Source organism: Mytilus edulis, chromosome 1, assembly GCF_963676685.1.
Source record: "Mytilus edulis chromosome 1, xbMytEdul2.2, whole genome shotgun sequence".
NCBI classification, from domain to species: domain Eukaryota; kingdom Metazoa; phylum Mollusca; class Bivalvia; order Mytilida; family Mytilidae; genus Mytilus; species Mytilus edulis.
The window spans coordinates 91,225,759-91,250,308 of record NC_092344.1 but is presented as its reverse complement, the minus strand read 5'-3'; the positions used below and the strand labels follow the sequence as shown (position 1 = coordinate 91,250,308).

The window sequence follows — 24,550 nt, the reverse complement described above, 5'->3', positions numbered from 1 at the left end:
CCTCCTTAATTTTTGTGTTTCCAGTTCTTCTTTTCTCTGCATCTGCAATTGACTCCAAGCTTGTTTTATACAATTGTATAAAATTGATTGACTGATATAGTTTTGAACAAATTGTTCTAATCCATGATAACTTTGAAATGTCTTCCCTACATGTATATCACTCTCTTCTATTTTAAGAATATTTATTAACTAAAAAAAACTGTTCACTTACCTATATATGATCAATTTATTCACTTATTGCGACAAATTACATATATATTTTATGTTTCATTCCCCATCCGATGCCATTTTATTATAAAACCAAATGGGAGTACATGTACGTATAGCCTACGAACGGCAGTTTGACTATTCGTACCCTCATGCTGGTACGCGCATACACTGCCTTTTAAAAAAGCTGTGAGTATCTGCCAGCTCTGGCAAAATGGCCTCTTAGGTGCTACATTACTGGCACCGGCAACTCTCTCAAAATAGCGATTTATATAGTCATGCTACTTTGCCATTCTTTTAATTATAATTATAAATTGGTTAGTTTTCACTGTATATATATATGTCTTCACAAATCAATGCAAACGCAGAACAAATGACGAAAATTCATGGATGTGTTGAAGGTGATTACTACAAAGTAGAAGCAAAGAAATACAATATACATGTAGTTTAAGACGATGTCTGATAGTTTCAAAATTGACACAACATGTCTTTCTGTGCTAATTATTTCCTCTTATGGAACACCATTGCTCATGGTATTTTCTCATGGTACTCAGAATGTTTATTTAGGCGCAGAATCGATTGGATTTCAGGACAAGTTGGCAAGTTCTTGAAAAAACCCTGATCTATATATTTATTCCCTTTCAATTTGAGTTGTTTTTTCATAGATTTCTGTCTTTGGTGGTACATGTAATACTAAAGTTTGTACAAAAAAATGTTTATCTTCTGGAATATTCAGTATTTTCACTCGTCTTATCAATTCTTTTCTTTCGAGATGGTATCATGTATGACAAACACAGCCTATATCAAAATCGGCATCACAAAATCAGACTACATGTATACTACAAATGTATTACAAACTCAGACTGCTAGAAGAATGAAAGTATGAGGATCATGGATGGATGTTATTTTCTTTATTTGAAATTAATAATCAGCACTTAGTTTTAAATTAATTATAATTTAGAATTAATAAATGATTTATTTTAAAATTGAGAATGGAAAGGGGAATGTGTCAAAGAGACAACCCGACCGAAGAACAGAAAACAGCTGAAGGCCACCATTGAATGGGTCTTTTACACAGCATAAAAATCCCATCTCAAGAGGAGGGCTCCAACTGGCCCTAAAACAAAATGTGTACATTGTACTAGTTCAATGAAAATGGACATCACAATAAACTTCAAAACATACAAATGAACTAAAATTAAGAAGCATACAAGACAAACATCATGAACATAGGCAAGATGCTCCTGACTTGGCACAGGCACAAACATGTGATCGGGTCAAACATGTTTTGTGAGATCTCAACCTTCCCCTTATACCTCTAGCCAATGTAGAATAAACAAATGTATGTCATAGATCAAAGTAATTTTCTCTCCTATTTTTGATTTTTTAGTAAGTTTACCACATTAGAATCGACTGTCCCCACTGACTTGAAAAAAGTAATCATTAAAATGATTAGTATGATCAGTTTCAGTTACTGTTACTGAGTTTTGTTAAATCTATTCACTATTTGTCGGAGATTTCAGCCATGGAGGCGCTCGTATGGAAATTTTGAAAGCAAAATTTGGTCCACAATTTAAAAAAAAAACATCAATTTTACCTTGTTTATAGGATTTTTAAAGTATGAAGAAACAAATAAGCAACATTAAAATACATCCAAAGGCCCCTTTTAAGGTTTTGTAGAACTATGAGAGCCATCTTGTACATTAAACCCCATAGGCATTTTAAAATGTTGGCAGGTATGTGTTAATTTCTGTGTCATTTTGGTTTGTAGAGAGATGCCTCATTGGCAATCATACCACATCTTCTTTTTTATACCACATATGTCACAAGACTATTCAAGAGGTTAAATTTACTTCTGTTCTGTCTGAGTCATGTACAATTGTTACAGAAAAATGAATGATTATAGATAATTTTTTTCAGGACTTCTTCAGCTACTATAGATAGAGAGAAGAACCCAAGGAAAAAGCTGTCATCTTTATATGGAGATTCCTCTTTAATCAGAGAGAATTTACAAGGTAAAATTTGGAAAAAAAGATAAAAGATTAAGTTTTTGCATTATTATAATTATATAACTATTTTTTTTTAAATCTCCAATGTTATAAGATAGAATATTCCATCGTTCTGAATGAAATGTCCTTTGAAATGTCCTTTAAAAAGTAATAGATGCTGAAATATTGAAAGAAAGGAGATTAATATGCTGCCATGCATAGTATGATTAGATATGACGTTTCGTATTAAATCTAGTAATAATTGATTCTGTAGTTAAATGCAGGAAAGTAAATACAAAATCAATACTTTTTAATTATATTATATGTTACTATTTTTCTGTAAAGATATGAAAATGCAACAAATAATCCTATCAATAATTATTTTTTTCATTTAGCGGACCAATCCGCAAGAATTGCAGGAAACTATGTTATAAAATCACAGAATAAAAGGCCTGTTAATTTCTTTGATGTTAGAAGTAAGAAAAAGATTGGGGAAGAAAGGTAAACCACATTCTTAGTTACATAATATTTTTTAAGTCAAATCTAATATAACAATGAAGAGTTAAACACATGGAACATATAAAAAGATTTAATAGGATAATTGATAAGCAATCATGTTTTATATTTGAATATGGAAAGTCTTTGGAAAAGGTAAATATAATTTTTAGACACCAATTTTCAAATGTTTACTTTATTCTTAATATCTATATATGATAATGTTTAAGTCATCTTTGGAGTGCAGGTGAGAAAAGAGGATAGTAGAAATTATAGATTTTTGATATACAATATTATTAGTTCCCATAAATGGCATAAAATAAAGTGCAGGCATGTTATCTCTTTTTTAAGTCTGACAAATAACTTAGTGTGATACAGTAGAACATGTATTCTACATCCTTACACAATTGACAGTAGAACATGTATTCTACATCCTTACACAATTGACAGTAGAACATGTATTCTACATCCTTACACAATTACAGTAGAACATGTATTCTACATCCTTACACAATTACAGTAGAACATGTATTCTACATCCTTACACAATTACAGTAGAACATGTATTCTACATCCTTACACAATTGACAGTAGAACATGTATTCTACATCCTTACACAATTACAGTAGAACATGTATTCTACATCCTTACACAATTACAGTAGAACATGTATTTTACATCCTTACACAATTACAGTAGAACATGTATTCTACATCCTTACACAATTGACAGTAGAACATGTATTCTACATCCTTACACAATTACAGTAGAACATGTATTCTACATCCTTACACAATTACAGTAGAACATGTATTCTACATCCTTACACAATTACAGTAGAACATGTATTCTACATCCTTACACAATTGACAGTAGAACATGTATTCTACATCCTTACACAATTGACAGTAGAACATGTATTCTACATCCTTACACAATTGACAGTAGAACATGTATTCTACATCCTTACACAATTACAGTAGAACATGTATTCTACATCCTTACACAATTACAGTAGAACATGTATTCTACATCCTTACACAATTGACAGTAGAACATGTATTCTACATCCTTACACAATTACAGTAGAACATGTATTCTACATCCTTACACAATTACAGTAGAACATGTATTCTACATCCTTACACAATTACAGTAGAACATGTATTCTACATCCTTACACAATTGACAGTAGAACATGTATTCTACATCCTTACACAATTACAGTAGAACATGTATTCTACATCCTTACACAATTGCATTCTCATTTTTTCTTGTTACAGGGTTATTATTGTTTCCAAGAACAGAGCTCCAATGGTTATATGTTCCACCTTACCATATAATAGAAGGTAAGTACTCATATTGACAAGATGTTCTGTTGCAGAAAAAGTTTCTTTAATAGTTTAGATTTTTAACATGATAGCACATATAATCTGTAAATTCTATTGTAATAGTTTCAACCATGCATACAAGACTTTTATAAGTAGGACAAGTTGTTGAACATCCCTGTAGTAGTATTGCACCAGAATATATGAAAAGTTATCACTTCTTGCATCAACTATGTGCATCTCTCTTCTATTGCAGCAGTATGTTAACTCAAACCTATCAACTAAGGAAATATTTTGATCATCCTCTGGGTCATCATATAACCTTAGATTGAAAAAGATGGACCATTTTCCTTAACGTCCTTAAGATATACATTTTAATTATCATATCAGTTATACATGACCATGTATACTAAATGAACCTCTACCTATATGAATAAGACATTAAGTTTTATATATAGATCTCGATTTAAAGCTGTTTAAAAATAATATTTAGTCACTACATTAATAGAAAAGGCAACAATTTATTATTTACTATATTATCTATACCTGGGAATGGCAGATGGAAGGATAAAAAAGAAAGAAGGCAACAAAGATACTAATGTGTCCTCAAGGGAACACATACGCTGGTGACACATTAAGATACTAATGTGTCCTCAAGGGAACACATACGCTGGTGACACATTAAGATACTAATGTGTCCTCAAGGGAACACATACACTGGTGGCACATTAGTTTCTATGTTCCCTTGATGACCCATTAGCTTCTATGTTCCCTTGATGACCCATTAGCTTCTATGTTCCCTTGATGACACATTAGTTTCTATGTTCCCTTGATGACCCATTAGTTTCTATGTTCCCTTGATGACCCATTAGCTTCTATGTTCCCTTGATGACCCATTAGTTTCTATGTTCCCTTGATGACCCATTAGCTTCTATGTTCCCTTGATGACCCATTAGCTTCTATGTTCCCTTGATGACACATTAGTTTCTATGTTCCCTTGATGACCCATTAGCTTCTATGTTCCCTTGATGACCCATTAGCTTCTATGTTCCCTTGATGACCCATTAGCTTCTATGTTCCCTTGATGACCCATTAGCTTCTATGTTCCCTTGATGACCCATTAGCTTCTATGTTCCCTTGATGACACATTAGTTTCTATGTTCCCTTGATGACCCATTAGCTTCTATGTTCCCTTGATGACACATTAGTTTCTATGTTCCCTTGATGACACATTAGTTTCTATGTTCCCTTGATGACACATTAGATCTATGTTCCCTTGATGACACATTAGATCTATGTTCCCTTGATGACACATTTGATCTATGTTCCCTTGATGACACATTAGATCTATGTTCCCTTGATGACACATTAGATCTATGTTCCCTTGATGACACATTAGATCTATGTTCCCTTGATGACACATTTGATCTATGTTCCCTTGATGACATATTAGATCTATGTTCCCTTGATGACCCATTAGATCTATGTTCCCTTGATGACCCATTAGTTTCTATGCTCAGAACATAGAAAATAATAAACTGATGTGCCATATCTCTGTTCCTTAATGTTATTTCTTGTGTCAAATTTCCTCTCTGTTAGTATTGATATTTTGCTTCTATTCTTGGTGCAATTCTTTTTTTTCAGCTTTTATGGATGAAGAAATTCAACTTCTTGCTTGCCCTACATATTTATTGAAAATACACCAAAGTATCTTAGTTTATGCATATCATATGGTAGTAATTTAAATATATTTTTTGTTGTATTTCAGGGTTGAAAATGAGGAAATCAAATCAACAAGACACAGAAATATGTCTGGAACATCCCACGAAGGACTCTTGTATCTAGGTCTTCATGCTATTGGACTTGTAGAAGATGGTCAAGTAAGATATTGCTACCAGGGAAATCGACTATTGTTATGGCAGAAATTTATGTGGAGGATTTAATTATGTTTATTTTGTGGAAAGATTATATCCACTAAATTAAAAAACCCACAAAAAATTGAATCTACATATAATATCACTTTCATTTACAGTATAGTATTTGATATATTTTGATACTGCTTTTCCAATGATTTATTATTTCTCAGCTTATAACATTCAAAAACTTTCTAATGTGAGACTTGCCATGCATTTTATGTTTTTATTGTCAAGGACCATAGGGTGTATTATTTTCACTCCTGAAAACTTTCATAACTTGCTAGAAAAAAAACATAAGAACCAAAATTCCACACACTTGACAACAATGTTTGTAGCATACATTTGACATCATTTTGCCAAATTTTACACCAAAATAATAACTGAAATGGTCTGATTTGTTAATTTTGCATTTGGGTAGTAATAATGGTAATGTATTTGAAGCTTGGTCGATATAAAATGTAGATTTTACTGTCGCGAATTGAGTTAACCTGGTAGTATTTAGAGGTGGGCGTAACACTGTACAGCCAATTTGGTGAATCTGCTAAAAGTACATATATTGGTTGACTATATTTAGGTCAGGGTTTAAGAATAAGTTTTCTTTCTTAAGGAAATGTTTAGTTTCTAGGAGTAGCAGGTCAATTATACCTGGTCTGCAGAATCCCTGTTAGGTCAAACTGTCTTGACAGGATTTAACTGATCTAGCTTCATTTTCATGGTACTTTATTCAATGTTCACTTTCTCGATACTATATGATTTTATACCTTGATCTAAAACATTGTCATTTTATTATACATTTATAATAAATAAAGTAGGTAAAACATTTCAGCATGTGCACTCTTGTTAGTGGTTGTCAAGTTATTCCATGTATGTAGAAAAATCTACAAAACCTAGTATTCTGTGGATTCAGTATTAATATTTGTTGGATACCAATTTTCTCAGATTTCGTGGGTATAGGCGAACCACAAAATTAAATGTTCAACGAATGACAAATTTTCTAAAGGCTTATATGAATACTTCCTCAAAACCATGATATTGAATGTCCATAAACACGCAAGTTTTCCTACATCCAGGAAAATTGGTACCTACGAAAATAAATGAATCCAAAGTATATGTTAATTTGTTTCTTTAAAACTGACTTGTTGTTTTGTAGGATGTGTCATACATTGAACTGTTAGTTCCCTCCCATGGAAGGCATTTACACAGAGCAATGTCAGAGAGAGCACCATTAAATATTGAACATACTCTCACACTAATGCAAGGTAAATTAAAGTAACTTTTATTACAGGTATACATTATTATTTTATAGCCAGTCCAAATAATTATATTTGCATTTTTTGTCTTGAAAATAAAATCACTATTTTTTGATGCCACAAAAGGTTATACTTAAGGGGGCTCGCGGGTCTAAATCATTTTTTTTTAATTTAATATAAGAATTCGCTATATTTTTCTATAAATGAACTTTATCTTATACTTAATAGAAAAATGAAATAAAAAAATGAGGTCACCGTTCTTTTATGCTCACAATCTGCCTTCGAAAGAAGCATACATTTTTGTTAATGTCCTTTTTTTCTGTTGAACTAATAGGAGAAATAGCGGTAATATCGAAATAAAAAAAGAACTAAATTACAGAAATCGCTTAAATTTTACAATTATTTAGTTTATGTACAGCTTATTCGAAAACAGCAATAATAAATATAGGTCACCGATGAGTTAAAAAAGATATTTCAATTTTAATGCCAAAAAATGGGATTTTTGCACCAAAGGGAGATAATTTGGAGCTTTTTCAATGATATCTACATTTTAAAAGTCACCTGGGGCCAACACCAATAGATTTTTTGGAATGATTTTTGTACCATATGAAAAAGTAACAACTACTAAAGGTAATTAAAAAAAATTGTAATGAAAAATAAATGTTTATTTTTTTTTTGAAAATCTTATACCCGCGAGCCTCCTTAAATAATTTTATTTTGCTTTGGACTAATGTGGTCTGTTGGCCATGTGCTTGCACTTAATAAGCTCTTGATAACAACACGAAAACTGTTTGTTCTTTTTTTGCATCAAACTGCTCTATCAGACAACAGACATTTTTATTGATCATCTGACCTAATTGTAATAGTTTGGTCTTCAGGTCATAGGAAAATTTTCTTGTCTTCAAACACACCCATTAACTGTATTTTATTCCATGTTGTTAAATTTTGAGATGCTCGGTGTATTTTTTTCAAATTTTCTCCAATACTATTGTGTACAACAGAAATAAGTTTAAATGGTGCCTTAATTAAGATAAAAGACATTATAGTCAATAAAATTGTTGAAATGAGGAACTGAATCATCAAGACTTCTATCTGATCCTTAGACCTTTGGTGTAAAAGATGCATACATTCTTTTATCCTGAATAAAATGGTCCCTCCCTGTAATTGTTCTCTCCTTCTTATGAGGGCCTGAATTCCATACAAGCTCCAAACAAGCTAAAAACTTTAAAATTCTTCAGGCATTAATGTAGCAATCATAGATCATTTGTACATGTATATAAAGACTGAATTATTCAGGTAATGATATTTATGGTACATAGGTTTGTATTATTATGTCATACCTGTTAATTAAAAGTTCTAAAATTGAACTGAAACAGTTTGTTTGCTTTCTGACCTGACATGTTTTTCCTCAATACAGGTCATGACCTCTGTTTTCATAGTTTGACAGGTACATTTTGTTCTCTTTTTTTTAGCAGAATTTGTTCAATGTTTCAGAAAATTTTACTTTATTGTATAAAAATCAGAATTTCTTTCGATTGGTTTAATGTGAAAAAGTAGAAAACATGATGGATATTCTATTTTAAAGTTCATTCATGTATGCTTTTATCCAGCAAAGTTGGTTTATTACAAATAATTTCTAGGTCATTTATTTTAGTCAGAAAAAAAGACTAAGAAATTTCTCTCTTTTTGATAACAACAGTAATAACTTAGAAAGATAGTGATATTTTTCAATCTAAGAATTGTCACTCTTTGTTCTAATTGATGACATTGTTTAAAAAGTACTCAGTGTTTTCCATTCAGCATTTAAGCCGGGTGTGCCGACCACCTTTCGATTTTAGAAGGTGGTCGGCTTTTTGTTCAAATTCCGATTTTTTTTCAGTTCCGTACAGTTAAAATTTGAAAACTAATCGCGCCTCGCTGATTTGTTTTCATTGACAAAGATGGCGTCCAATCGTCAAATTTCATTGTTTTCATTTATCAATCGGGGTAAAAGAAAGGCAGATGACGATGATAATAAAGAAAATACCAGACCAAATAAGTTAAATAAAAATTGATAGTAATGTTGAAGTTGTGGAAATTGAACAAAAATCAACCAAACAACGGAAAAGACATGCTAGTGAAGACAAATATGAGCAAGACTTCAAATGGCTTATAGTCACAGAGGAAGGATACTACTGTTCTGTGTGCCAAAAATACGACACAAAAGCAAGAAACAGGACATAGAATTGTAAATGAAAGAAGAAAGAAAAGAGATAAATTGTTGAAAAAAAATCAAATCAAAAAATATTTGACAATTAATATGACTACTTCTATTTATGTTTGTTCAACTCCATTAAATGTGAATATTATACTAATCTTTATTTTTGTGACCCCAACGTGCACCCACAGTAAATTAAAAAAAACACGGTTGGACATTTAAAAAAAACCACCCGGTTGCAAGTGATTTTTTTAAAACACCCACCTTTCCTTAGTGAAAAAAGGAAAACACTGAGTACTTATCCACTTATCCATGGATATTAGATAGATTGTGATATATTTTCCCAGTTAATTTAATTCATTTTGAATTAAGTTAAATGAGATATTATTACAATGTAACTACAAATCCAAGATGTCACCTTAACCTTCATTTTAAGGTAAAGTCAAGGTTAAACTCCATAAAATGGAACTCTGATTAAGATATAACAGGTCACAAGAAAACTTGATTTGCAACCTCTGAATTCCATTATTCATTTGTATTTATTTTACTATGAAAAATTGTAGGCTGAAATGTTACGCTTTGTTTATTTATTTATTTATTTGACTTTTGGTTGATTGTTCTTCTTCATATGCATGTTCTTTCCTCATGTTCCTACCTGTCTATGTATATGTCTTCAGGCCGAGATCTTCATAGAAGTCATTCTTACGACCCTAATCTACTCTTACACAGACCATCAGCTGTACCTGGTCTAGAGAAAGGTATAAAGCATTATATGTCTGATTTGGTCCATTAGTTCATAGTGTATGTACCTGTAGAACAACTATCCAACTTAGCACTTTAAAGGTTATGGTATGATCTGCCTACTATTGGCCTTGGAATTTTGAATTGCAATATGATAATAATAATTGTTCTGTGACTACATATAAAATGATAATTTGCAAGATCCTAATATATTTGAAATTTTTTTAATTTATAAAAAAAAAAAATTGAAATTCTGGGAGATAAATAAATATCATTGATCATACCTCCATCTTTGTAGTTGATTTTGTGTTGTTCTAACTTACTGTGGATTCATAATTACAAGTGTGGTATTAACTTGAGTGGTATTATTGGGTTAGGTATTGTTCTTTGATGTGATTTTTGTTTCAGTTATTTTCCTTATCATTATGTTGGCGGGCACATGCTCAACTTCCATTTATCGTACAAGTCAACAAAATTCAAACTGTTATATTGACTGGTAAACTTTCAAAAATGTTGTTATCTAAAACCAATTTTCATTTGTTTTAGCCTTGTTTAATCAGACCTGTGTGTACCACATGTTTAAAGTGTGTTTGTCAAATAGGAAAATTAACCATTTTGACCTCCAAGAAAAGAAACCCTCAAAAAAGTCAAATTAAGCCAATGGAAAAGTTATAAGTGATTCACAAATTATTTACATGTATCAAAGACATTGCAAATATCTCATAGACTTTGTTTGAAGAATTTGACAAAACAATTAAAAATCATGTCACTGAAAAAAAAACCCACAATATTTCCTAGGTCTTTGAAAAATTGGTACCTATGTGAATAAATGAATCCACAGTATTTAGATCATGACAGAAACTTCAGTCTGTATATACCTAACACTTAATATAGCCAAATTGATAAAGCATCACATGTTTTGATACCTGAAATATTTTTCCTGTAAACATATAAACTGCAGTATTTGGGAAATTTGAGAAAATCAAATAACTGCAATTATTTCATACTGTTTGTAAAAATTTCCTTTACTCTCAGTATGCTTATTCAGAAGGCTTTGTGCTATTACTATACAAATTGTTTAAATAGTTAACCAAATTGCAGTTTAAATTCATCTCCATGAACTGATCAACTGGTAAAAAAATCATTGAAGCTTTAAGCTATAATATTTTACTAGTTGATCAAGTTGTGGAGATGAATACCAAACTGAATTTGGTAAACCATTTGAGAAAAAGTTATTGTGATAGATCAAAGCCACCAGGATAAACACAGTAAATGCAATATATAATGTAAAAGAATAGGTTTCCATAACACTTGTGACTCTCAATTAGATCTAAATTCTTATTTCAGTAGCTATGATGAATATAACTAATTTGACATCAAGTACAAGGACCATCTTTTTTAAATCTGTTTGATGGTAGATATTGAGAAATCTTAAATCTTTTCAGTATACTTTTTTCATTTAGGTGTTTAATTTGTCTTATTTATGTTGAATTCATGAACATTTTCTTCTAAACTGAAGTTATGACAAATCATAAATATTCAACCAGAATTTTAATGAAACTTAAAAATAAATTTTAACTCAGTAAGACTTACATAGATCAGTGCATAACACATTGTGTCCACTTAATGACTAAGTTAAATGCAACTAGGAGAAAATTTATTGTGTTTTACCGTTTTATACACAAAATATAGTGCATTGATCATATCATTCTATACATCCTATCCATGAACATTTCCAGAAATTCAACGATGTAATATATGGTCAGATATTCAAGGCACAAAATGATTTTACACCTTTCAAGAAAATTACATAACTTTTGCATGGTGCACAAATCTAATATCTGTTCTAAAAATATAAATGATGTTATTGTTAAAGCCATCTTTAAAAAAATTGGAGTTATCTTCCTTTGTCTAGAATTGCTGTTTAATCAACTACAACCAATGCAATATTTAATTTAACTTCCCAATGATAAATTAAAGCAATCTTTACCATTCAGTGCTTACAAGCACTTTGATTTTATAAATCACATTTAAACATGTTTGTTTAAAGCAAGTAGTATAATCAATCTAAAAAGATGATTAACGTCTAAAGATATATTCAAAGCTAACCATTTAAGGAGTTAACAAAATGGACGTATTAAAGACATAACATAGTGTAGTGTGCATGGGAGGATAATATTCCTTTATATAGTGTGCTATTATTCATTTATATATACATAATACTTTTCTACATAAGTTTGATAACATTCATTATGAGCTTATCAACCCAGCCTCATCAATTTATGGGTCTTTTTTATTTCATAATTCATGTTATGGTTTTTAGAAAGAAGATGATAGGAAATTTTAAAATATAAATTCGTCTGGAGTTTTTTAAAATTTCTTTAAAAGTTGATTTTGAGTTTTGCATGACCTAACATGCTTTCTATTTTATGCAACTAACATACTCATTGCTATGAAACTGTCAGATTTTAGAGTAAAGATTGTAATCAAATTTCTTATGTGACTGGCTTGATACCAGATCTTATGACTACTTTTTGATATACACATAACAGAGTGCATTTAGCACCACAATCTTTACATCCTAGAAATTGAATAATGATACATATAATCAATTACATGAACTATGCATGGTACATGAATCTAGTATCTGTTCAGTAATATCCATGATGTAATATTTTTTTTAAGTAATATTTTAAATTGTAGTTATCTTTCTGTATGCTTACCGGGTAATTGCAGTTGAAATGGCTACACTTATGTATTGCCTTCCAAAGCATTCCAATTTATTTTTTTTGGTTTCCACTTCATAATGAATGTAATCTATACCTTTCAGTGCTTACAAGCACTTTGATAACGTGACAGTTATCATATTCAGTGTATTATCAACCTAAGAACTAAGGCTGATGATACAAATTTAATTATACATTTCCACATAAAATTGTATTTCTAAGGGATTTGGCCATGAAGTACTGATATTTTTGTACAACAAAAATGTATTCAATCATTTCGATAGACTGTCCATAATTTATGAAGGTGTTCGAACCTTTGTGGCACTCGTATTGAAGTATTAAACTTTTTATAAGAATGTGTACCGGGGTACATATATTTGTATAATTTGTATTTTACTCTTCGTGATAAATTTTTGGGGAATTTTTTTATTTGTCCATGCAATACTATTATTAACAGACATACAATAATAACTTGAAGCAGTTAATATATTTTCTATTTGCCTATTAAGTACCATTTAGAAAAATATGAAATTTACTGTATTTAGAAGCTACAATCAAACTGTAAAAGTTTTTTACTCAAGCATATGATAATTTATCTAAATGCAAAAGAGAGGTAACAATACAATATAGACCTGTATCTCACCAATCTTCATATTTTCACTTCATGAGTGAGAAAAATTCTGGGGAAATTGACTCTACCTCTTTTACATACTTAGTTGTTTTACATCATTGTTTGATGTGCATATCATGCTATGATTGCTTCAGATAAGTTTGATATTTGTAACCATGTGTAACCAGGGTTTCCAGACTTAAATAAAAAAAAGTTAACTTTGAAATTTATCATGACTGGTTCTCCCTCTTAACTATTTATTCTCAAGCTGGAGTCTGAGCTGACAGTTTTTAGTTTTATCTGATACTATTAGGTTTTGCGAATTAAAACAATGATTTATAGAATAAAGCACTACAAAGAATATATTGTGAAAACTGTTTATCCACATTCTTTCAACATGTTCAACATACCAGTGTAACTTTCAGCTGGATATAATTTGTTTTAATTGCAAAACTTTTTTGTTATGCATTTTATTTAGGTGCATGTATATTAATTTTCTTAAATATTGCACATTTTTATAAACCACTATTCCTATATGCACAGCATTGTCCTAAGGATGCCTTGAACCTCTGTTGCACCAAGCAAAACATTAATATATGTAATATCAAGCAAGCAAAGCTAGAAAATTTCTCCTACAAATGTACACAAGTTTCTTTATATAAACATCATCCTATGGTTTCTGGTGGACAGTTATCTTATTGGGAGTTGTTTCACATCTTATTATTATAACTTTATTAAGGATACCAAACAAAAAAATACAACCACTGATATGGTTCATGACTTGGTGTAGACATTTGAATTTACCTGAATAAACATTTTGCGATTGGTAGGAGTGGTAAGGTTACACCAATAAGACAATGCAAATTCACCAAAAGTAAACAATTTTAGATCAACATCATAACCATTCCATTATTTGTAGTAAACAATGTCCATACCATATGACAAGTCCTACAATAAATGATGACAAAGACCAGATTTCTGACCTTATAGACCAATGCATTAACATAGCATGTCTTGTGTCTACTCCTGTTATTTGGCTATACGTGGAAATTAAAGATAAAGTTAAAAAAATGAATAGCAAAAAAAACACACAAAACAAAGTAGATATAGATGTAAGAAGATGTAGTATGAGTGCTATTGCGACAACTCTCCATCCAAGTCACAATTTATAAAAGTTATAGGTCAAGGTTTGGTCTTCAACGTGTATCTATATTCTATATTGTTATATTTAGTCCAAAACATGGCAACATGTAATATTTTCTGTTTAGTACCATATCTAAGAATTCTGCTGTATAGAAAATTGTTATTACAGGAATCCATAAAGCTATTACAGAAACTTACTTACTGTGGAACTATTTTAAAATACTGCCATAAATCATAATGAACATAAGCATTTAAGTATTTTATAATTGTAGTTGTAGAAGAAGGAACAGGTCACCAGTACGATCCTAAATTCTTAGATGATCCAGAGTTACAGTCTGGTAGCTATAGGAAATTACTCACCTTCACCTCTTATATGGTATGTATTGATAACAATCAGTATTAATGAATATCTGACATCTGTTCTTAGGGGAACTTTAGGTTTGTACTGTCTGTCTGTCTGCCTGTCTGTCAGTACAGCAAATCAGATTTCCATACTTTTTTCTTTGTGTTTGAAGATATTGATTTGGTATATTGTTTGAAGTTTTGTTCCGTTCTGAACATTTTATGCAGAGTTATGGTCCTTAGACCTTTAAAAATTTCACTTAAATAATCAGTTTTCCACATATTTTTATACGGCCGCAAAATTTTGCTGTCATATATTGGTATCACGTCGTCATCGGCGTCATCGTCCGCGTTGTCAGCCTTGTCTGAAGACGGATGGTTTCCGGATATAATAACTAGTATAAGTAATAAGAAATAGATAAAATTTTAACACAAGGTTTATAACCACAAAAGGAAGCTTGGGATAGATTTTGGGGGTTATGGTCCCTAAGGTTTAGGAATTAGGGGCCCAAAACAAGCATTCATTTAGTTTCAGGACAAACTTTTGTTATACACAAAATAAATTGTGTATAAGTATTTCAATTGTTCTGAAATTGTACCACAATGTTTAATATTATAAGTAGAAGTTTGGGATTTATTATAAGGTTAATGGGGCAAACAGTCAAGGAATAAAGGGCCAAAAAGGGGCCAACAAACAAGCATTTTTGCAGTTTCATGGCAATAACTTGTGTAAAAGTGTATGAATCTTTCTTAAATTATATCACAAGATTCCATACTACTAAGGGATGGTTAGACTATTTACCGGATTTGTTATCACATAAGCAACACAACGGGTGCCACATGTGGAGCAGGATCTGCTTACCCTTCCGGAGCATCTGAGATCACCCCTAGTTTTTGGTGGGGTTCATGTTGTTTATTCTTTAGTTTTCTATGTTGTGTCATGTGTACTATTGTTTGTCTGCTTGTCTTTTTCATTTTTAGCCATGGCGTTGTCAGTTTATTTTAGATTTATGAGTTTAACTGTCCCTTTGTTTGGTATCTTTCGTCCCTCTTTTAGGAATGACTTTGGGGGTAATGGCTCAAACCATTTATGAATTAGGGGCAAAAAAGGGGGGGAAAAGTTTTTTTTCTGGTTAAAGGACAGTTAAGACAATTTAAAAGTAGTGTAAGGGAGGTAATCCAAAAGTAATATTTGAACTACTTTACACTACTTTTAAATATGTGTATTTGAAATTTGCCAATATATATAACTTCAGTATTAATAAACTTCATTGGAAATTTGCCAATAATTTCAGCATAATTGGAAATGTGCCAATAACTTTTTTTTTTTTTTTTTATCTTTTATTTGTTTTTCAATAGTCAGGATTTAACATACATGTACCCCTACACTACCACCTGACAAGGGTATCAAGGGGTTACATATTATAGAAAATAATTCAGTAAACAATTTTTATCACTGACAAATTGATTTTTACAATTATAATATTTAAGGTTACATATAAGTTTTATTTGGTAATATTTTCTCGCTCTCTGACTTTCTCTCATACATTACAAATACTCTTCACTCATTTGTTATGCTACAACATGTATCTTGACTTACATTTAAAAAAAATATATATATATTTCAAAGACAAAAAAAAAAAAAAAATCAAAAAAAAAATCACAAGCTCAAGGATAAATTTTTGCTCATAATATATATAAAAATAAAAATAGAATTTCTCATGTATATGTAACAATAATTAGTTGAATATTACATGTAAAGGAGACCAAAATTTTTCACACACTTGGACTCTGTTATTTTTCTCTGCAATATAATGTTCAAGAAATTGGTATTTCTTTATTCTATTCTTTAACCCAACCATATTTGGTTTTGTTTCATTTAATTTACATTTGTATATATAATTCTTTGTAATTATGACTAACAGATTCAGTAATAAACTTTCATGTTTGCAACCAAGAAACACATTCTCTTTGTTAAGAACAAAGTTTACAAAAAAAAGATTTACTGCATTTGAAAAAGATTGCCACAATTGAAAAGTTATTGGGCATTCAAAAAAAAGGTGTTCAATGGTTTCTTCACCAAGTTTACAAAAAGTACACATCTTGGTGTCTTTTAATTTAATTTTGTATAAAAAGGTATTAGTTGCTATGATTCTATGCAGAAATTTGTATTGAAAGGTTCTTAAATAAACATCTCTACAAGATTTTTTGGTTATCCTGAAATATTCTGACCATTCTGTTAAATCAATAATCAACAGTCCTTCCCATTTCAAAAATTTGACTGTTGGTAGTTCTATAACTTTATTTACTAAATTTTTATATACAAATTTTGCTTTCACATTACCTATAATTCTTTTTAAAAAAATATCACCATTATCAGGCTTATCCAAATCTTGCTTTAAACAGTTCTCTTTAAGGCATTTTTTCATAGTCTGAGGGATTCTTGAAATCAGACCATGATATTTGATAAAATTGTTGATTTTTACTCTTTCTTGAAATTGTTCAAATTTATAAAAATTCATATTATCTTTATTAATTAGGTCACTTACTGACTGCACACCTCCTTGTTTCCATTGAATATAATATGGGAAATCATCCAGAGAAGAAAAGTTCAAAATATCTAATGATAAAATGTCACTGACAGAATTCTCAGTAATAGGTTTTGCTATAGAAAAGCATAGTAAAACATCCTTCCAGAAGGGATTTTTACATCTTTTAGAAATCTCAATTAGCTTTTCTTTCTGTAGATGTAAAACCCTTTCACCCCCATACTTTGTGAGGTCTGCCAGTAACAACTGCTGCCAGCCACCAAGTGGGTTTGACATTGTTATCCAACTAATTTTTAAATAGATATTAAAGGAATGAAGATGTACCAATAAGTGTGTTACGCTTAATTCTGTCTGGTTTTCCATTCCAAATAAAATGATAAAATAGTGAAGTGAGCTCTGTTAACCTGGATTGTGATAGGTTTGGCAATGCAGTCATTAAGTGTACCAATTTTGAAAGAGCAAGAGATTTAACTACTGTAATTTTCCCCAATAATGTTAGTTTACGATGTTGCCAGCTTTTCAGGATTGCAGAGACTTCTTTAATCTTCTTGGCAAAATTAATTTCTGTGATACAGTTTAAATCTAATGAAAATTCAATTTTGCCAATAACTTAAGTATGAGTTAATATAAATCTTTGAAATTTAAACACAAACTTTGAAACCACAAAAAGGAAAGTTTGGATTCATTTGGGGGTTTTGGTCCCATTGGTTTAGGAATAAAGGGGTATAAAAGAAGCCCAAATAAACATTTTTCTAGTGTCCAGACAATAACTTATGGAACAGTGTATAGAATTGCCTGAAATTGTATCACAAGTTTCCACACCACAAAAGGATGGTTAGGATTGGAGTTGAGGAGTTATGATTCAATCTGTTTATGAATTAGGGGCAAAAAAGGGGGAAAACAAGGGTTTCCTGGTTAATGGACAATTACTTTAGCTTTGTTTCTTTATGTTGGTACTCTTTGCTATTTTTTTGCTAGTTCTAGTATGAAATTTTTCTCGTTTCAGATTTCAGAAATTAAAAAGGAAATTTCTTCAAATATTTGTTTTCAGGCGATTAATATTCAACAGCATAGTGTATTGCTCAAAAGCAAAAAAAAAATAATTGTTAAGTTTATTAGAGCACATTCATTCTGTGTCAAGAAACCTATGCTGTGTCAACTAAGCTGCACCCTGCGTAAATAACAATGATTGATCTCATATTTGTTACTATTGTACGACAATTGCAATAGTAAATGCAAGCAAAAATTTCTGAATTTACATAATTTAGATTTTTTTCAGTCAAGGTATTTCTAACTTGTTCATCAGGCAATGTTATATATACAGAATTAATTGGAAAGCTTAATTTTTCTTACTTATTGTGTTTTGAAGCGTTATATTTATTGTGTTTTTGATTTTAGACATCCGTCATAGATTATGTGAAGCCATCGTCTCTGAAGAAAGAAGTAAATGAGAAATTCAAAGTAAAGAACCCACATATTCAACTGACTCTTACAAAACTAAGAAGGTATGTTATCTCCCCTTACAGATCTAAGACTCATATTATTGCAAAATCCAAGTCATTGTTCAGAGGAATATTTCTATAGCTCAATTGCTTCATTATATTAAACCTTTTAAACCAAACCCTGTGAAGCCAGAAACTTTCTTGGATCATATTCCTTAGTTAATCTCTGAATGGAAAAACATGTTTTATTCTAATCAAATTTTGAAAACATGTTTAGTTCTAAAGTACAGTAAAACTTCTCAAAACCGGCCGCCCGTCGGACCACGGGATTCGGCCAGTTTTCAGGGGTGGTCGGTTTGTTGAATTTGAAATTAACAAGAGTTACTTCCTTTCAATATTTATGCATTTGGTTTTTTTTTACCATGTATTGTACCTCAATCATAAAGTTTGTTTTGTTGTGTAAATTTAGCTTCATATTCTAAATTTATTATGAAATAAATATTAAAACATCATTTGTATCTTTATTATTTTTTATTTTGCAGGAATAACAAATAAAATGCAACTATATAACAAAACAGTTTTAATATCAATATTATAGGGTTATTGCATGAATATTGGGGAATATTGTCCCGAGTAGAATTTTATATTATTGCACGAGCTTATGTTCTACGAGGGACAATATTCCCCAATATTCATGCAATAACCCTTTTATTGTATAGTAATATAATATTTGAAAGTATAAATTGGTTTAAACTAAGATTTTGTTGTTGATGACGTCATAAATTTTGATGATTTATTGCACTAGTGCAATATTAGAATTTATTGCACGATAACTTTTGGTTACTTTCTGTGGGAAATATTATATTGCTATGCAATAAATTATGTTATTGAACTTAGTTAACATACAACGACTGTGCAAGGGCTGTATAGCCAGTCAAGGTCGTTAAAAACTTCCATTTGTTGTTGTTAACATACATTCATCATCGGTACCATGCGATGATAATATTTAATAAGCAGTACACTAACATTACAGCACTACACATGTTCATAAATACATAACAAAGATTCATTTTGAAAGATCAAAGTCATTAATTTCTGTAATGTGCCTAAAAATTATTTTTTTAAAATGATCAAATAAAGTAGCCAAGCTAAAACATTTAATGAAAATTAATTATCATCATTGATTAGCATGGGTGAAGATCATAATCTCTCAACCGATAATTTATTCTGGTATTGATTTGACATTGACAGGTAAACACTCAGTGGCCATGCAGGTGTCTAATTGACCGGATTAACGTGTTTGTTTATATAACAGTATTATATATGGACTAATGATTACAAATGTCAAGGCCGGTTTTATGAGATGATATTTTATTGAATTTGATTACACAAATATCGGCCGGTATCCGATTTAAAGGGGTGGCCGGTTTTATAAGGTTACCTGACCGTTTATTTACATACACGCCGGCCGGGACTTGTTATTTTGGCTGGTATGAAGGGAGAACCGGTATTAAGAGGGACCGGTTTAGAGAAGTTTCACTGTATTGAAATATTGAATTTTTATAATGTCAACTGCAAAAATTTGATGTTATCAGGTTTCCATTGAAATGTTAGAAAAACCCAAATTGATCTTTACAACTCTAAAATAACATCTCCTTTAAATTCTTTATCAGGCAATTTTATTTTACAGTTTGAAGAAAGAACTGAAAGTCATAACACACACCAAGGTATGTTGATGTTACATACTTCCTGAACAAAAATGTGAAGAAAGAAGGATTTACAAATTAAAATTTATCACCTGTATATCTATATCTGTTAGAATTTTCTACAGCTAGGAATCACAAGGAATCTTTTAAAATATATTTCATTATGTTCGTGTGTTACAACTTTCTTGTTACTGTGGATTTATCATTAATCTTAGAGTAACCATTTTGTTTGCTTTAAGTGTAATAGATAAGGATGAGTAACCTCCCTTTCAATATTCATATTAAGAAATTAAAAGTGACAGTTAAATAGTACATGTATTGAATTTCTGAAAAACAGTTGATTTATGCTGTGCCAAAGTTAATATATCATTTCTCCTTTTCTCTTTTCAACCAGTATGAAAGTATTATAAAATATAAAATGTTTTTGTCAAGGGTCACTTTTCTCAAATTCACTCAAATGCAATTTGACCATTTCAAAATTTTCTTTCCTGAAACTGTAATGCCCCTTTTTTCTCAATAGTTAAAAAACAGATAATTTTGAAACGCTCCACAAAGGTTCCAAATGTTTAGCTCATTGAGTGTTGTGGTTTGCATCTCTGCTGGCACATAGCTTTTAGTTAGCTGAATCAACTATGTTTGCTAGAAGAAATTTATTCATAGTGGTCAGTTTACTTTTTTCGTCAAATCTATTGAAAGTTCAATATGAAGTTTGAAATTTGATTTGTTGTCTAGTAACCTTGGAAAAATAGGACACAGTAAATATGGATTACCTCAGATATTTATATTCAAGTTCATGTTTATAATAGATTATTATCTGTAATATATCTGATAAAAGTGTTATTGATAATATGTAATGTGTAACATTCTGATAAAATAAGTAACATACTATTGAATAACAGTTTTTCATATAATAATTTTAGCATTCATGATATAGAAATTTTTTAGTGACTTTATGTATAGGTTAAATCTTGAGGTTGGTAGCATTAATGTTTGTATTTTCAATATTTAGGTAGGGGTATGTCTTTTATTGATTTAATCATAAGTTATTGAAAGACATTATAAATGCAGGGTTTCTAATTTCAATTTTAGAACAACATCTTTGTGTAAGGTGTATTAAGCTTTTAACAATAGATAAAATTTAGGAAAAGTGAAATTTAATCTGTAGCAGTAGGGTAGATTATATTTCATTACATATTTGTGAAACAATGCAACATGGTTACAAGGTTATTTCACAATAACTTTGATTTAATTTCATTAATTGAATTATACCCAATGCTACTAAGTTGCCTTGTTTATATATGTAGTAACTTGCCCGTCTGTCCATCAATCTGTCATGTCAATTTAGGTTTCTTGATGATAATTTGGGAACCTTAATTATGATTTGAATTAAACTTGTATTATAGGGACGAAAATGGTGAGAGGAAATTCCTCTCACTTTCATGTCTACTTTCTATTAGTTTAATTCATTCTGTATTCCAAGTTATACATATTAGCTGTAATCAGTGAAACTCAATTTAAAATTTTGTTTTCTCTCATTCAACTTTTAGAAAATGACTTTACTTCTAGTTTAGTTAAAATGTTTAGATAGTATTATACATATACAATGATGAAATGCCTACTGCTGTACTTGTAAAATGAAAGGTCTTTGCAGTCAAAAGTTTCAAATTATTACATTACTGACAAATTTTCAAATAAGCAGTATACTTTAGTGAAGTTGTAGAAATATTTTCTAATTAAGTTATTCATGAGTTAAATAAATGTGTATTTTTTTTCAGAGCAATGTTGACCTTTGGGTTGTAGCTGTTGCCTATGTGTATTTTGAGAAACTAATTTTAAAGGTAAGGTTAACTAAATGGTATCTTTTGAAAAGAGGTTGTAAAACTTCTATGTACACTTTGTAGCAGCATACAAGTAAATTGAGTCTGCTTTTATAGTTAGGCATACTACTATGAGAGTTCTTTGTGAGATCTTCCAACTCTTTGCTTTCTATATTCTCAATGCAAATCCCTATATTTTTGGTTAGTAATTTTAATTGCTAGCTCTTGTTGGCATTGCTCTTAATCATTCATCAACTTTCAATTAATTTGAAGATCTGCAAATAAATAATAATGACCAAGTTGGTTATCAAGATAACAGTTTACTTTTATTATTTTTCACATTGGATCAAATTTATGTTAATAGACATGGTGTCAGAGCATATAGCTCTGGAGCCTCTAGTTTTGCTTCTAGTTAACTTGGAAATATAGGAAATTTTCCCAAAAGTGTGGGGGTCACATATTTACATTGTTTGGGCAACCAGGTTGTTGTGTATTACATATAATAATTTACCTACCTTAATCCATTGCTATACATGTATTACATATAATAATTTACCAACCTTAATCCATTGCTATACATGTATTACATATAATAATTTACCCACCTTAATCCATTGCTATACATGTATTACATATAATAATTTACCCACCTTAATCCATTGCTATACATGTATTACATATAATAATTTACCCACCTTAATCCATTGCTATACATGTATTACCTATAATAATTTACCTACCTTAATCCATTGCTATACATGTATTACCTATAATAATTTACCCACCTTAATCCATTGCTATACATGTATTACATATAATAATTTACCCACCTTAATCCATTGCTATACATGTATTACCTATAATAATTTACCCACCTTAATCCATTGCTATACATGTATTACCTATAATAATTTACCCACCTTAATCCATTGCTATACATGTATTACATATAATAATTTACCCACCTTAATCCATTGCTATACATGTATTACATAATATAATTTACCTAGATATAAACTGGCACAGATTACTGTCAAAAGAGCCTGTTATATCCACTTCATTGAACATTTAAATGTTTAAGTTTCTGATCATTTTTGACTGTATAGAGATCCAAGCAATACTAAAAACAACTGAATTGTGGTATTTCATGACATATACCAATGTTCTGTCAGAGCCAACTACTAAGAGGACTTTCCGTATTTTCATTTTAATTCAATTAACATCATTTGGACATGGCATATCTCAATATCATGAGAGGGTGTTGATACAAAACCATAACTTACAGAAGATTTTCCTTTTTGAGATTGAATTCTATTGATTTGTATGTTGTTACATTTTTTTTAGCTATTGATAAATAAACAGAACAGAAAGTTGTGTGCTGGAGCATGTCTGATTCTGTCTGCTAAGTTAAATGATGTGAAAGGACCAGAGCTTACAAAACTTATTGAGGTAAATTATATATATATAGAAAACTAGACCACATTACTGAATCCTTTTATACATCCAGGGTAGATTGCTTGTATTAACACTATAACTACAATCTCCAGAAACGAAAGAAATCGTTTCCATAATGTTGATTATTTGATGGTGATATTCTACTGGACTGACTAATTATCAAATGCTTTTTCTGGGAAATAAGTAATTTCTAACAATATTGAACCATATTCAAAGCTGCTTAAATTGTCTGTTTGTCTGTTTATTTTACCCCTACTTTAAAAATGTGGGGAATATACTGTTTAATCTTTGTCCATCCATCCCTCCGTCCCATGAATATTTTTCGTTGCATCTTTCTTACAACATTTTACACTAGACATCCAAGTTGAAAATTTTGGTCATATTTTTCTCAGGAACTACATTACAAGGATTTCTGAAATTTGGTTTCAGGATTTATATAAGTCAGCCATACTGTGTGATGTCTTTTCAGATTCATAACTCAACTTCCTGTTTACCGTCAACTATTTGGGCGGGGGTATCATCAGTGAGCAGTAGCTTGCAGTTTCACTTGTTATTTGAGACTTTAAAAAAGAAAAAGTGTGTTAGTTTTAAATTATTTGGTTGTAAAATAGACCTAAACTACAAAATCAAATGAAACT

The 24,550-nt window shown here is 30.4% G+C and overlaps 1 protein-coding gene across 4 annotated transcripts in view; it reads left to right on the top strand.

The window, feature by feature from the left end:
- LOC139494624 (CDK5 and ABL1 enzyme substrate 1-like) overlaps nucleotides 1-24,550 on the top strand; it is a 30,228-nt gene that overhangs the window by 1,786 nt on the left and 3,892 nt on the right. The window contains exons 2-13 of one of the 4 annotated variants that reach the window (XM_071282786.1): nucleotides 2,128-2,222; nucleotides 2,591-2,696; nucleotides 3,974-4,039; nucleotides 5,787-5,898; nucleotides 7,085-7,193; nucleotides 8,602-8,631; nucleotides 10,059-10,139; nucleotides 14,874-14,977; nucleotides 18,891-18,997; nucleotides 20,625-20,661; nucleotides 22,416-22,478; nucleotides 23,802-23,906. In XM_071282786.1, coding sequence (XP_071138887.1) covers nucleotides 2,128-2,222; nucleotides 2,591-2,696; nucleotides 3,974-4,039; nucleotides 5,787-5,898; nucleotides 7,085-7,193; nucleotides 8,602-8,631; nucleotides 10,059-10,139; nucleotides 14,874-14,977; nucleotides 18,891-18,997; nucleotides 20,625-20,661; nucleotides 22,416-22,478; nucleotides 23,802-23,906 — 1,015 coding nt within the window. The remainder of the gene's footprint in view (nucleotides 1-2,127; nucleotides 2,223-2,590; nucleotides 2,697-3,973; nucleotides 4,040-5,786; nucleotides 5,899-7,084; nucleotides 7,194-8,601; nucleotides 8,632-10,058; nucleotides 10,140-14,873; nucleotides 14,978-18,890; nucleotides 18,998-20,624; nucleotides 20,662-22,415; nucleotides 22,479-23,801; nucleotides 23,907-24,550) is intronic. The other 3 variants (XM_071282798.1, XM_071282791.1, XM_071282804.1) reach the window with 3 other exon arrangements.